The sequence below is a fragment of the Thermobia domestica genome, chromosome 2 (assembly GCF_964235325.1).
Source record: "Thermobia domestica chromosome 2, izTheDome1.hap1.1, whole genome shotgun sequence".
Lineage (NCBI taxonomy): Eukaryota > Metazoa > Arthropoda > Insecta > Zygentoma > Lepismatidae > Thermobia > Thermobia domestica.
The window spans coordinates 74,292,299-74,307,731 of NC_137455.1; the positions used below are offsets into that span (position 1 = coordinate 74,292,299).

Genomic DNA, 15,433 nt, shown 5'->3' on the forward strand with positions numbered 1-15,433 from the left:
GAAACGAGAAACGCTACACAAAAAATGTATAGAAAATATTAATGAATTCTTCTTACCTGGAAAGTTCTTTCACAGCCGGATGAGTTCTTTGGCGGATGATGAGTCACTGACACGGTTCTATCTTGTTCACGAGCCACCCACTCTACACACCTTTTGGAATGTGTCTCTAGACTTTGAGTTGACGTGAAACTTTCCCTACAGACGACGCAGCGATGATGATTTGACAGAGTGTCCACTAATTTTGAAGGTGTTGTTGTGGTAGTTGTCCTTCCGATGGACGAAATGCGTGACGACGGAGAGTCTGGTTGAATCACCGAGGTTGGAACTTGTTCCTCAGAAGGAGCTGGGCTCAGTTCTCCTTCCCGTTCACAAATGCTTGCGGGCGACCAAATTCCATTAGTTCGCTTCGATTTGATGGACAAATTCAAAGGTACATCGTTACTACGATCATCTTCATCTGAAACAAGTAAGTAGTAACTTACAAGTTACATAATACTCAAATAAAAACAATAATAATAATAATAATAATAATAATAATAATAATAATAATAATAATAATAATAATAATAATAATAATAATAATAATAATAATAAATTTAAAATGAAAATATGTTAAGGAGGCAGACTACTAAATATTTTTCAAAAGCTAAAACTTTTCTTTCGCCCGTTTTTCGTAAGTGGAAAGAGATATTGAAATGTAACTTACCACAATAATAGATAATGTTATTCTACATCCAAAAATACGAATCGGAAGAATAATCATTGTTGCCATCCATAGAAATTACAGTGTGGCCAAAATATGAATTACCCAAAAATCTAGGTTAAGACATCGACTAGAAAAATGAACTCAGCGGTAATTGATGACTTATCATGTTGTCTTGGTTCCTTGTTATCTACATTTTAAATAATATTTGTATTTATTTTGTAATAACGTTAATAATTTATTACAAAATAAATAAATAAAAATAATAATTATTCTAATTTCAAATTAAAATAATAATAAAATTATCCTGTTACTCAATGATAAAGGATTGTAAAAAACAGCTCTGTTATATTATGTTACGTGATATTAAGACAAATTCTTTGTTACTCGAGATTTCCTTAAATAAACTTTATGAAAATGTTTAGAAACATTTTCATCTTCAGATTCTGAATTCAGAAATATCATTCTTATAATCAAGATACAATTATGTATCCTGTAAATAACTTTAAACTTTCAGCAACAAAATTGTTGCGTACACTGCTTAGTTCAATAAATAACACAAATTTAACCTTCTTCGTTACTAATCAGACAGAATTCAACTATGTTCAAAGTAGAAGAATCCCTTGAACATAGTTTAAGTTTATCTGATTCCTCGAGGGAGAAATATCTTTCCCCCTAAAATGATCTGACAATGTCCAGATGTGATACTATATAATGTTTCATAAAGACCACAAATTGTACACTACGTAAAAGTGCTTTGATCAGAAACGGAGGAAGAAGCATGGCATACCCAAGATCTTATTAATTTAGTTAAAGAAAAGAATTATCTAGTATTTCGTATTACTTACCTATTCGAGCCTTCTCTGGACTGTAAACTCTGTCCAGAATTGCAGCACGCTCTGGAGACAGAGCTTCTGGCGGACGGGACAGATGTGGCGTGTAAGGCATCAGAAGACCAGGAAATGGGGGCCATAAATACGGTGGATATGAGACTGGAACCAATGGACTCAGGGGACCATATATGACTGTTGCTCCTGGTTCTAAAAATACAAATAAAAAAGGGGATATATTATTATTATTATTATTATTATTATTATTATTATTATTATTATTATTATTATTATTATTATTATTATTATTATTATTATTATTATTATTATTATTATTATTATTTACATTTGCTAACTAAAAGAAAAAATAATATTTTAGTGTCTATTTTTTTAGATTGAATTATTAATTTCTAATTCCCTTATATAGGTGTTTGGAGCCCAAGATTTGTCAATTAATCCGTAAGAATCAGCTAAGTGATTTTTCATGCTCTTTAGACTATTGTTCGTTACTTCTTTATATGAGCTGCTTCTTATGCCTCTCAACATAAACTAAACCCATGAAGAGCGATGGCCGAATAGGTGGCTTGTTGATTATTGATTGAAGTTTAACGTCCCTTTTCAGTACCGAAGCCATATGAGACGGGTGCTACTTTTTAAAGTGGAATTAAGTGCTTCCACCGCGGATAGAAATATGAATCACGCACATAAAAGTATGCATGTGGATCATTTGGCCATAAGGCACATCAGACAGACGGAATTTATTTGCATAATTGTAATTCTTACTCCTATTCACGTCTGTTTATTTCTGGTTTTCTAGACCAGTGTTCCCTACTTCATAATTCAAGTAGTTTCTTTGTAAGTCCGTCACTTATCTTTGCTTTTGCTTCAACTTTACCTCCTATCAATCTCTCCTGCCCCAGATATTTCCAAAAATCTCCTAAATAATTCTTCATTGCCTCAAGATGCTTGGTTAACAAAACCAAAACTTCCATAAACATAATCCCAACTTGTTTTCCCATTAGACATCGAATTTAAAACAATACGCATAAAAACTTAATCTCTAACTGTTTAAATGGATGAAATTTTAACAAATGTTGATAAAAAATCTATCAAGAACGATCCGAACTATGGGAATGAATGTCAAAAAAGGTGTTTCACATATATTTTATGCCAAAATTGTACAGTGTTTCATAAAGAACATGCAGTTAGTAAAGAGAATATTTACCTCGTAAAGTGGTTCCTTTAATATTCCTGTCTCGTGGTGAAACGAGAGAAAAGGCGCTGTGTCGTTGATGTGAATTTTCCGGTGAATCAGGTCGCGGAGACGCTACCATTGCTGGCGAGGTAGATGGAGTAAGTGGCGGCGAATCCTCACGTAAGTTTTTGATCAGAAAAGATTTTGGCATTGCTTCTGAAAAGAAAAAATAAGAAACATAAAAGAAGTAGTACTTGTGGGAGGTAAGTTAACTGAGTATACTGGTTGATCATCATGATTATATTTAAATAGCAACAAGTACAGAGTCTGATAGACTTTCATACATAAAGTGTCAAGGGCATGACATGGAGCAGACCTAACGCAGAAGCGTGAAAGATTCACCACTAAGGTAGTAATGAGTGATGTATCGTGTTAGCAAAATAGTGTTGTTCTGTGAAATCTAATGGCGCCGAGAGTAAATCGATTCTGCAAAAACTACATTGTACAATTTTCCGATGTACTGTTCCAGTATAGTTTATGCTTGATATCTTACTGTGAATGATATAGTGAAACGATATACAATGCAATCTTTCTCGGACTGTATATTGCAGATTAAGCCATGTCCGAAACGGACCCTAGTTAACTCTTTGAGACACGGTGGGAAGTTGTATTTACCACCTTTGATATTCATTTTTTCGTCCAACTATTAACTGAAAAATAAACTTAAATTAATTTGGTGTGTTTTGAGATTGTCTACATGTATAATTTTAATAAAAATTTTAAAAATTCAAAACAAGATTTTTTTTTCGTGCAGCAAGGGGTAGAAAATAACGCTGGCTCCCGTGCCTCAAAGAGTTAAGCGGATACTACCAATGCTGCACAGATGGTGCCAAGGATCAACCGGCGCAGCATGCTACATGGCCATTCGGTTCTGCGTACCCCAATCAACCATCTACCATCACAAAAAGTTACGTGTCAAAGTTACGTATCTATAGGGCAAATATTCATGCGCTGAAAACTATGCATTTCGTGCAATGAAAAGTCAACTGAAGAAAACAACACTAGCGTGACCCTGCGAGACATCAATGAAAGTTTGTAGACACCATACACGAGCCATAGATATACAGTTGATCGACAGTTGAAAGGTTCTAAGGACTAAGCGGTTTCATTCGTCAGTTTACCATAAGTTACCCACGCAGTCTCATGGTTGTGGCTGGGTTTTGTAGGAAATATTACGGCTAAATCGTGTTGCTAACTGTATAAAAATCAAAAGCGGCTATTATCAGGAACACGTTTTGACGGATATCTACAACAACAAAACTCCACATTGTATGGAGCAAACACCATCAGGTTGGACGAGCAAAACATCAGGACAAGACATCCAGTCACATAGCAAAATCATCGTTCACATTCTACAGAGGGGTGGAAGCTAGGACTGAATCCCTACTATTTCCAACATCCCAGTGAATAGCCTCAATTTCAGTGGAATACTGTACCTTTGGACTTCCGAAATATGTCCTTCCTCTCTTAATGTGCACACAGTTTCTGATCTCTTTAGAGCGTCAAAATATGAATTAAAATATCCCTTGTACACGTGGCAAAAATCTTCTGCGGTGGAAACTGCGTTGTCGGTCAATTGTCAAGAGTGTTGGTCGTTACAAAAAATACAACCAATGGTAAAATAGTGAACTGTCGTAGGTAAGTGAACACCTTCGAATAGAAGGACATGCTTTTCGAAGAACTAGTCCAACAGAAAGTGTATGTTTCTGAAGTGAAACTTTCTGAGACGAGAGATTTTCATTTTCACAGCTTTTGTCTCGTAGGTAATGCTACTGTGTTCTTTCTTCATCGATTTTCGTAGCGTTTATATCCTTACTTGGTATACTACAATACTTTTTTATTTTAGTTACTACGTATTTGTTAAGGCTTCAGAAATGATTTCAGTTAATATTTTTCCTTAGTTTTGAACAGAATATCACTGATTAGTATTTTGGTTACTGTTTCTCAGAAATTAGAATAGCACTTTAGTTACTGCTTTCTGTGACTTTGTAAAATATTTCACTTAAAACTTTTCTGTTCCTTAAACAGTGTTTCAGTTACTCTTTTTGAAAACTTTGAGAAGCATTGTAGTTGCTACTTCTTCTTAGAATTTTGAACAAAAAAAAAATATATTACTACTTATCTGAATTTTGAATTATACTTCACTTTTTAACGATAACGTTTATGTATATTTAGTTTTATGGCAACAAGGACAATAGTCTGGTACCTTAAGGACCCATACATGCACACACATGCATGAAGAAACCGTCCAACTTGCATGAAGAATGATAAAACCACAGGCAAGTTGATGGTGTGTGGCCTCGTTCAAGCATGTTGAAATTTTAAAAAATCTTCTGTAAACTTGCATGATGGCTTTGTCGACCTTCATTCAAGTTAATCGTGTATGTACTCGTTCATGCAAGTTGGTTGTTTTATATTTAGGTCCGCCAATCACGACAGCGGAACAAATCACGTGACTCTTTCCTCTGATTCATTCTTTTAGTAAGTTGAACAGTAAGTTGCTATGTGTGTGGGCAAAAAATTCTTCCAATATGCATGATGAAACAAATCTTTCATGCAAGTTGGTCGTGCAAGCGTGTGCGTCTACTGTGTGTTACAAGTTACCAATGTTTTCTTTCTTCAAATTTTTGATTAGAATTTTAGTTAATACTTTTCTGGACTTCGTTAAATGTTTTTCAATGATTACTTTCTAAGCTTTCGAACAACAGAATTTCGGTTATTGCTTCTTAGTATTTCAACAGCGTTTTAATTATCTATTTTTCCGCAATGATTCTATGTATTTTCGCGATCGTAGACAGCAGTGATTAGGTGCCAGTTTGAAAGAAAGAAAGAAAAAGTATGTACTTGGAACAAACCAAGGTTAGTAATTAAGTTATTTGTTATTATTAGTATTATTATTATTGCTTTTTATCTATCATCTGTCTCATTTTCGATTGGTGCTTGCTGTGTACACAATTCTGTTAACAAAGACAATGGTATTGAGATGGAAAGAGAACTAAAGAAAGAGAGAGAGAGAACGAGTATAAAGATAAATGATGGAATAAATCTGTACTTATCTTTTATTGTGTTAATAAAATATGGGCCAATTAATGACAAGGACTCATTGTTAAGATTCTATTGTTATTCGTCTTTCAGCTTTGAGAGTGATCAATAACTCTTTCTGACCTGCTTGCACACACGAGTGTCAACTACGCCTTCATACGACAAGACAAAGTCAGATATAATATCATTCTATATAAAGCGAATAATATTAATAATTACTATTATTATTATTTCCCCTCCGTATATTCTCAATAAGCTTAGGTTTCCGTTCGTTTTCAAGGACAATGGAAGAAACAGCAAAGAGAAAGGAAAACAAGGAGAATGAAGAATACAAGAATTCCTGTATACAATAGGTTTTCTTCAATCTTCCTAAGAAGTCTTTCTTTTTTCGAATTGACGCAAAAAAGACACGTGCTGCTCATGGCGCCATGATATGACAATAACCAGATCAAACAAGAATTTCTAAAAATTACGTTACTAATTATTATTCTTGTTAATAACAAGGTCAATGATTCCCAAAACACATTCAACGTAACATGAATTATTGTGTTTCGTATCCTGTCGTGTATGCATACGTGCCAAACTAACCGCCCATGTGGGTTGCATAACATTCAAACATATGTGTTGAAAATGATCAAAAGCTGGGTTCGAAAATCATTAGTATTAGGAATTATATTTTTGGGCTTTCGGGATCTGTGGCCATGTTAGCCCATCACGTATGAAGGATAACATCTCTCGGCGATCATATTTGCCCGGGAAATTGGGGAGGGAACAAAGGAATGGGGAAGGAAGGAAGTGGAATGGAACCATTGTGTGAGGTACCATTCCGGCATTTGCCTAGTGTGTATGAGGAAAATTCAGTAAAACCTCATTCACGACGACTGCCCTGAAAAGTTTTTATACTTTTCCGACCAAGTGATCCCACTGTCAATTGAATCCGAGACCGCTTACAGCAGGTTCGTAAAATGAAATGAAATGAAATGAATCCCATTATGCCCTGTAGGTCAAAGGAGACAAATAATAAATGCAAGCGAGCATTAATAGCTGATATATTCGGACCCAAGAGGACTGGGAATGGGGAATGGCGGAAACTTCTTAACGAGAAACCATATAATTTATATGCTTTTCTAAACATTGTTAGGGGCGTCGATCAAATCTAGGAGGCTAAGGTGGGCAAGTCATGTAGCCAGAATGGAAGAAAGTAGAAACCCTTTCAAAGTCTTAACTGGAAGTCTGACCGCAAATAACCATTAGGAAGACCTAGGCGCAGATGAAAGGACAATAATAAGATGGATCTCGCAGAGATTGGAATACAAAGTAGAAACTGGATGCAGTTAGCTAAGGATAGAAGTCAGTGGAGAGCTTTTGTGAACGCAGCATTGAACCTCCGGGTTCCATAGGCCAGATATATATATATATATATATATATATATATATATATATATATATATATATATATATATATATATATATATATATACAGTGGCGGATCCAGGATATGATCAAGGGAGGGGCTGAACCATACTTTGCCGTTTTATCCAGTGTAAAACAGGATTGAAGCCCATTTTATCCAGTGTAAACCTGAGCGTCAAGGGGGGGGCTATAGCCCCTATAGCCCTCCCCTTGGATCCGCCACTGTATATATATATATATATATATATATATATATATATATATATATATATATATATATATATATATATATATATATATATATAAACCCCTCCCCTAAGTTGCACCGTCAAAGTGAAATGATATAAAACCATCCCAGGACCGAACCTAATCTATGTTGAAAATTTGTTCGAGATTGGTATAGTGGTTCAAGAGTTATTAAGTCACAAATAAAGTGACTTTCATTTTCATATATATAGATTTAATATTCTTTTCTAACAAAAGTTTAATCGTTTCGATGCAAGCAAACTTTTTTTTTCCTCGTATCTACTAATACGCCTATGTAGCATCTTGAAATATGTAAAATAAAATTAAATATCTTATATTTAGAGAATCAAGTAACATTGTGAGATAAATCTATCTTTTTTTCGTTTTTTAACCATTATGGATTTAAAAAATACATGACATTTTTCGTTGCGTGTTTGTCGTTGATTCGTTGACTATAACATCCATAACAAACAGTATGAGATAGGCTCACAAATGAGAATAAAGGGTCAATAACACAGATTATCTATCCACTTGGCATGATCAAAATCTTACAATATTAATTTTCTTTTTCACATTTTGTTTTTCAATCTCTATATTCCGGCTTTACCCATCCTCTTTTTCCCTACATATGTTTATCGCAATTTCGTATCGAGTGGCTATAATGTGTAAAAAATTAATATTTACATGCGTGTGCTGAAACCACAGTAACGTCCGTCGACTGGGCTATAGAGACAAGATTTTCATCGCTTGTTTTATAACGTGACATAACGGAATATGTACGATAGATATATCATAGTTTTGTAAACACACACATACAAAAACACATACGTATATAATGGTACACAAGAGGTAACTTTTAAAGCATTAACTCATGAGCGATATAGAAACTGCAGTGTTTTTATGGATCAAAACTGGGAAAATAGAAAAGTATTTTTTTTGTAGGTAGATAGGACGACAAATAAAAATATTGCATATTCTTTATTATTCTGTTTTATTATTTTTAGTACTGGATAATATCTTTTTTTTTTTTTAATTCTTCACTATAGCCAAACGACATAGAGTAACATTGCGTTCTCTAATGAAGATTAATTATGCAATATATAACACAGAATTTTCTTACTGTCCGAATAAAGTGATAAATATGATATAAAGTACGTAAACATCCTGAATAAATATATATATAAAGGATTAATCGCAATCACGATAAAAGACATTCATTAAACGTATGTGCAGACGGCTTTGCTGACTCAGTGCAGATACTATACAATTACTTGAAGTGATAATAAGGTTGCCTTTCCTGTAAACCCACAGGAAGGTTGCTAGGATAGCACGCCCATTCTAAATTTCTAGAATAGCAAACTGCACCTGTAAATTATACGAAATAATTGTCAAAATATAATGATGATCAAAAACGATCAATCGATTGGATCCATAATTCTCGGGTCGCTGAGGTGAATAGTGACTCCCGTTGCGTATAAGTCCGAGTTTAGCCCCATTAGCAATCGAAAACTACTAACATTAGTATCGAATCCATTGTTTTAGGACTCAATAAGTTGATTGGTGACAGTTTCAATGATCTTTTAATCCAACTCCAGTCCTAAGTGAAAGTAAAACCCCTCCAGCAAAGCAGGAGAAATGGAAGGGATGATACATGAAAACGATCGAAAACGACCGACATTAGTATAGAATCCATAGTTTTTGTGGTCCCTAAGTTAAATGAGTGGCCCCACGTAGCGTAGTCGCTAACGCTCTCGCCTTCGGTGCGAGCGGTCCCGGGTTCGATTCCCGGTGGGGTCGAAAAAGTGTAAAACGCTTTTCCAGGCCAGCCACAATGAATGAGGTTTTTCTGGGTTTTCGCTATTCACACCAGGCAAACGCTGGGGTGATACCTAACTTATAGGTTCCAGGCAACTTCGTTACGTTAAGTCCAAACACTACAGGATTTACAAATGTAACATACGATTTCACGTACGCCACCTACATTTTTTTCTCAGTGTAGATTGGGAATTTACAGGAGCAACGCCGAATGTATATGTTTGGATGTATGTCCTTGAATATATATACTTCAGCGAACTCCGGAACATCTCTAGCAATTTCAATCAAACTTGGTAGACATGTCATTTACAATCTGGAGAAAGTACTGGGAGTAAGACACCCCGACGGGTAGGAGTTTTGAATGGACGACATGGAAAAATAATCCATAACGACCGGTACTAGTGCGCAATAGATAGTTTTTGGATTGCTGAAATCAATAGTGACGCACCCAATGGCGTTTAAGTGCAAGTTCAGCCCCATCGGCAAAAGGTGACAAGAGATGAAAAATAAAATACAGAGTGGCCATCATCTCGTATCATTTGCTTATTGCTATCCATACAGGTATTGACTTAGTTTCTTCCTTGTCTGTTCTTAATTTATTTTCAATTATGCCTTAAGCTCGGAACAAACCAAAGCAAATAAATTTATTATCTTAATAAATTAAAATGTCATACTTGATCGATGCAGTCTGTATACCTACTTTTGGGCCACCCTGTATAGAAAACGACTTAAGATTAGTGTCGAATTCATAGTTTTCGCGGTCTGGAAGACAGTTTTCCCATCTGAAATGACTTTCGAAATATAGTTAGCACCAACCTCAAGCTGATTTTTTTTTAAATCATGTCAATTTGAAGAAAAGACCTATTCTGTGGGAGTAGGGTGTTTCTAAATTTATGCTACAAGTAGACTATCTTCTATATTTTTATCATCACACTTTTATTGAAATGAATATCCCAGATAGAAAAGGAATTCAAATATTATCCATAAACCTATTCTCCCCGTGCGAAGAACGGGCATTTAAGCTAGTGAACTTATACAGGGTGTTTCAAAACAACACCGACAACGTTTGGGAGGTGATTCCTGATACGAAGATAAGACAAAAAGTATAGACCATCTTGGGTGCACAACAGATATGGAGTGGGTCAGTGGGTCGGTGGATCAAGTGGGTCAAGTTTTCTGAGTGGGTCAGTGGGTCGTGGATAAGCAGCATGTGACCCACTGTGACCCACCGTGACCCACTGCGACCACCGTTATCCACTGTGACCCACCACTCACCATGACCCACTGCGACCCACGTACTCAGTCTGATCTACCGACTCACTCTGCTCACTGCATTGTAGACAGTATCTTCTGAAGACTGGTAAATTTTCCTGCGTTTTACTTTCAAGACTTTCATTTCCATTCATTTTCCACTTGTTTCTGTCTACTTACCTGGGTTGAGTATATCTAAGTGAATAAAGAACTTCAGGCACTTTTGGGTATTGATATGTAATTGTAATAATAGCAATAGGACTTATACTACTACTTGGCTTTCGAGGCCTGTGAGTTTTTAGAGGAGCTAACTACTGGAAAAAAATACATTTTTGAATGACTGTAATATGTAAATTATTATATAAAACATTGAATGTAACTATGTGTGCCTAATCATCAGAGCCCAATTGCAAAGTCAAATGAAATGACTTTTGGTAGGCTATATAGTTAAGCCTTAATCCAAACTGGGATGTTATATCGCTTTCATTATAATACATATCCTAAGGAGGTAGTGGGGATCCGAATTTTTGCGAAAAAAATTGAGTATCTCGCAAGCCGTTAAACTTACGGAGCTGAAATTCAGTGCATTAACTCTTTATTGAAAATAAACCGAATGTGTCCTAGCATTTTTTTAAATTCTCCTTTATTTGAGGGGGGTGGGGGTGGATTTCTATATATGAAAAATTGGTAGTGAGTTGGTTTGTAAAAATGATCGAAAACGATCGATATTAGTTGAGAAAAAATTCAAGAACAAAAAATACAGTGCTTCGCTTCATGTATCCATTGCTTTCTACTATAATTGCTGAAGCTTATTTATTATATGTAGCGTTTACAGCACAGGGCAATCAACCTATAAAGTTGTGAGAAAAATAAACATGAAATTTGTACTGTAAGCTTACATGTTCCAGAAATACACGTTCCAGAATAATAAGGTACTCACGAAGCAATTTTTATAGAGGGAGTTTGGCTACGGTAATATCTTTTGAAGTACTCTCCAACTGCTTCTATAAAAATTGTTGCGGAAGTACCGCAGGATTCTGAAACATGTATTTTTGGATATCACACATGTAAGTTCCTCAGTGAAGTCAAGTCTTGACCCGATTACGGTAGGTCCCATAGTTTTGGAGCTATAGACCTTTAAAGTTAATTTTTTCATGTTTTCAACAGCAGGAAGCATTTATGCGCCCAAGATGGTCTATACTTTTTGTCTATATCTTGGTGTCAGGAATCACCTCGCAAACGTTGTCGGTGTTGTTTTTAAACACCCTATATATAAAAAACAAATACATAGATAAACACACAGACAGAGAAAAAGAGAGAGAGAACATGCAACTACCCTTTTTAAATGGTCGATATGAACTATAGTCAACATCCATGACATGTGCTTAAAATTTTAATGTACACGATTGCTTGTTCTTTATGCTATCTTTCGCATCCCCTCCTCTTTTGTGTACAGAAAGAAACATATATGAATGTGTGCGTATTCAATCCACAATCTCTGTTCCACGAATACGCGTGTGACATGTTACGTATTATGAAGGTGAATTCGTGTATTGTATATTCATATGAGAGGAGGTGGTGCTATTCATAAGCACGTGAATACAACCTGCTATATGTATACTGTGAATGTATTTAAGGATTTTTCTTTCCCACACTCACCTCCTTGTCATTTAAGGGAAAATGAATCTTCAGATAAAATTGTTTGTTTATCTTGATTACATGAGGAAAGAAAATAATGATCGTATTCTTTGAATATCATATATTAACTTGAAATTACTTCCTTTATCATTATTGATACTGTTTTATTTGCTTATTTATTTTGGTATAACAATGTGGTATTATTCTATTCCTGTGTCTTTACACCTGATTGAAGGTCTAATTTTATGTGCAAGATCATTTTTTCATAGGTCATTAAGTAAAGTCTCTTTACTTAAAACTTTATACTTATCTCAGTCAGCTAAGTATACATTTCAACTACTTCAATTGGGAGAACTCTGTATCAGAAACAATAACGCTTTCTTCGTACCATAGGCAGAATGTTGGTGCTAAGAAAATTGGAAATGATAGTTTCTAATACTTATACTTTCAAAATACATTAAGAGTCTTCATCCCGGCGAAATTAAAATACCGCTAATTTTACAGTAATTATGTGATATCTTCAAATAGATAAAAGATAATCGAAATGTGGAACAAGAACGCCCTAGACAATATTATTTTACATGAGAAACCGTTATCACGACTCACTTATCTGCTTTCGATTTCGAGCTATTTTGAAAATCGGCATTTATTCTCGCGTTTCTAAACAGCTGAAAACGGAAAGTCGATAGGTGACTTGTGATAACGGTACCTCACGGAAAATAATATTGTCTAGGGCGCTCTTGTTCCATATTTCAATTATCTTTTTATCTATTTGAAGATATCACATAATTACTGTAAAAAAATAAGCGGTATTTTAATTTCGCCGGGATGAAGACTCTTAAGCTTTTGGAATGCCAAAATGCGAGGGAGGATCAAAAACTAAGGTTACAAGGCCAATATTTCCGGGGTTTCGTCTGTTATAGATGAATGTGGAGTGTGCAGTAATTTTAATACATGGAATTGACAGCTGCAGAGTTTCGGCCACCCGCCACCTATGGCGCTAGTTGCAGATAAACACAAATGGCGACTCGTTTGAGAAACTGGTCTCGCGAAGTCCGCTCAGTTATTCGATTTCTGAGGACAAAACATGTAACAGAAAACTCACATAGTCTGAAACCGAACCAGAAACCCCTCGCGACTGAAGTGAGGATTCTACCACTCTTGCGCCTTATAACGATTATAAGTGACATATGATTAATAAATATTTTTCTAATTGAAACTGTGTTTTTCGTGCTATGAATCTGTTATTTAACAGTGGAATAGCATCGTAAATGCAAGATATTAACTTTACTTACAGTAGAGCGTCGATTATCCGAAGTAATTGGGTTACATGGGTGTTCGGAAAACTGGTTTGTTCGGATAATCGAACTGTACATGTTTATTTGCCAAAAAGAAGTACTGTACAGTAAATTTATTCATAAAAAGAAGTGTGCTGATTGTTGAAACACAGCGACTGGCGGCTTGGCCGGTCAGCAGCGCCTTATGAAGGCCCCATTAGAAGCAATGTCCCGCCAGCGGTGGCCCAGTGCTGCGACTACTGTGGGAAACTTGGTTTGGGAGTGAGGGGGATGATGGACGGTAGGGTGGGAGAGTAACAGGTGCGAGCGAGTACACAGTTCGGTTAAGCGGTCGTTCGGTTGACCGACGTTCGAATAATCGACGCTCTACTGTATGTTTTTTTTTTTCAAATCTCACAAAATATATAAAAATAATATTTGAATTCTGAAAAAAAGCCCTAGTTAAAATGGTTAGCTTAGCTGGACTTAAGGCAGGGACTTCTGGATAATTGAAGCGGGAAGATAAATATTTAGTTGCGTCGAACAATGTACCGTACTGAGTAATACTTGCTTCATTACATAATGTCGAAGAGTCGAAGAGAAAAAACAAAGGTAATTTCTAACCTGTGATATAATTTTCATTATAAGTATTAAAAAAAAAAAAAAAAGCATGAGAAGTAAGCAGCTGCAAATGTCTTTATTTCACACTTTTAAAATGTCAAGTAGTTCGTAATCTCTTGTGAAAATCTGAGCACAAACAAATCTGTTCTATTCCTGCTCATCAATAATCACCAACAAACATCAATAAATGTATGTTGTTTTATTATGCTTTAATTAAAATGTGTGTCAGTTAATAGTGACATAACTTTATTTCTTGCTTCCTTAGTAAAAGTTCAGCATTTCTTTTCAGCACATAGGCTATATGACACATAGTTCTACAGTTTAAACTTTAAAATGATAAACTTTGCTATCTGTAAAACTAATTGAATCGCCCTTTCGATGATATTACTTTGTCACAGATAATTACTAGTTCGAAACTCGAGTGTTTTAAAAAAAAATAAAATGAAATGAAATCTTTAAGCTTTACGTACCACAGTTATACCGGCTAGGCTAAAGGAGACGGTAATGAGAAATGAATGAAATGGTGGAATGAAGAAAGTGGGAGGAAACGGGAGAACTTCATATTTGTCCCACCACAATGTTCTCTTGGAGCAAGGTGGGATCGAAGCAAGGACTCCATGCACCAGAGGTGAAAGCTCTACCACTGAGTCATCGCGGCCCACCTCGAATGTTTCGAATATCGATTGTTGTGAATCACCACACGGCGCTAAAAATTGTCAGTCGCTTGATACGTTCGTTTTAGCACTGAACTTGAAGACATGTCTGCGTATTTAAGGGATAAGGTGGAATCCGAAACAAAGTAATGCATTATAATTTAAAGACTCTCCTACAGGGAATCGAACCCGGGATCCCATACACCAAAGGCACGAGATTTAGCCACTAGATAAATGAAGAGAGCAGTTTCACTTATCTTTTTCTTGAAAAAAGGAAGTCAGTTCCGTTTCACAGTGTGAAACTACGGTAAGAGTTCCAAATTATACGAGTTCAATACAGAACTAAAAAAAGTTGCCTTTTGGTTACAATAGATCAGCGTTTCCCAACCTTTTTTCAACTTGCGGCACACTACGGGTGTAACTTCAATTCTCGCGGCACACTCATAGATATTATTTGTAAATATAAAATACCGTGGTATTTTTTCTGATTAATGATTTTCTCACAGAGAGGAAAGCTCGATCACTGCTTTTCCCCGTGGTTAATCATTATGCTTACTTTTCATTCTAATTTAAAAATAGAAAACAATTCAATGAAATATTGGACTCAGGTTTGCAAAACTACGCTTTCTTTTTCGAAAACTGTATCCAACCTTAGAAGATAGACCACTAAATAACGAACGGAAAAACAA

General features: G+C 35.5%; 1 protein-coding gene and 1 non-coding gene across 2 annotated transcripts in view; one reads left to right on the forward strand and one right to left on the reverse strand.

The window, feature by feature from the left end:
• Positions 1 to 15,433, reverse strand: part of LOC145672847 (uncharacterized) — a 72,962-nt gene that overhangs the window by 39,373 nt on the left and 18,156 nt on the right. Inside the window, exons 2-4 of the mRNA XM_081742001.1 lie at positions 2,759 to 2,944; positions 1,552 to 1,743; positions 57 to 457 (exon numbers count right to left, since the gene is read on the reverse strand). Coding sequence (XP_081598127.1) covers positions 57 to 457; positions 1,552 to 1,743; positions 2,759 to 2,939 — 774 coding nt within the window. The 5' untranslated portion in view covers positions 2,940 to 2,944. The remainder of the gene's footprint in view (positions 1 to 56; positions 458 to 1,551; positions 1,744 to 2,758; positions 2,945 to 15,433) is intronic.
• Positions 9,212 to 9,286, forward strand: TRNAR-UCG (transfer RNA arginine (anticodon UCG)). The gene has a single exon. It is a non-coding gene; the product is annotated as a tRNA-Arg (tRNA).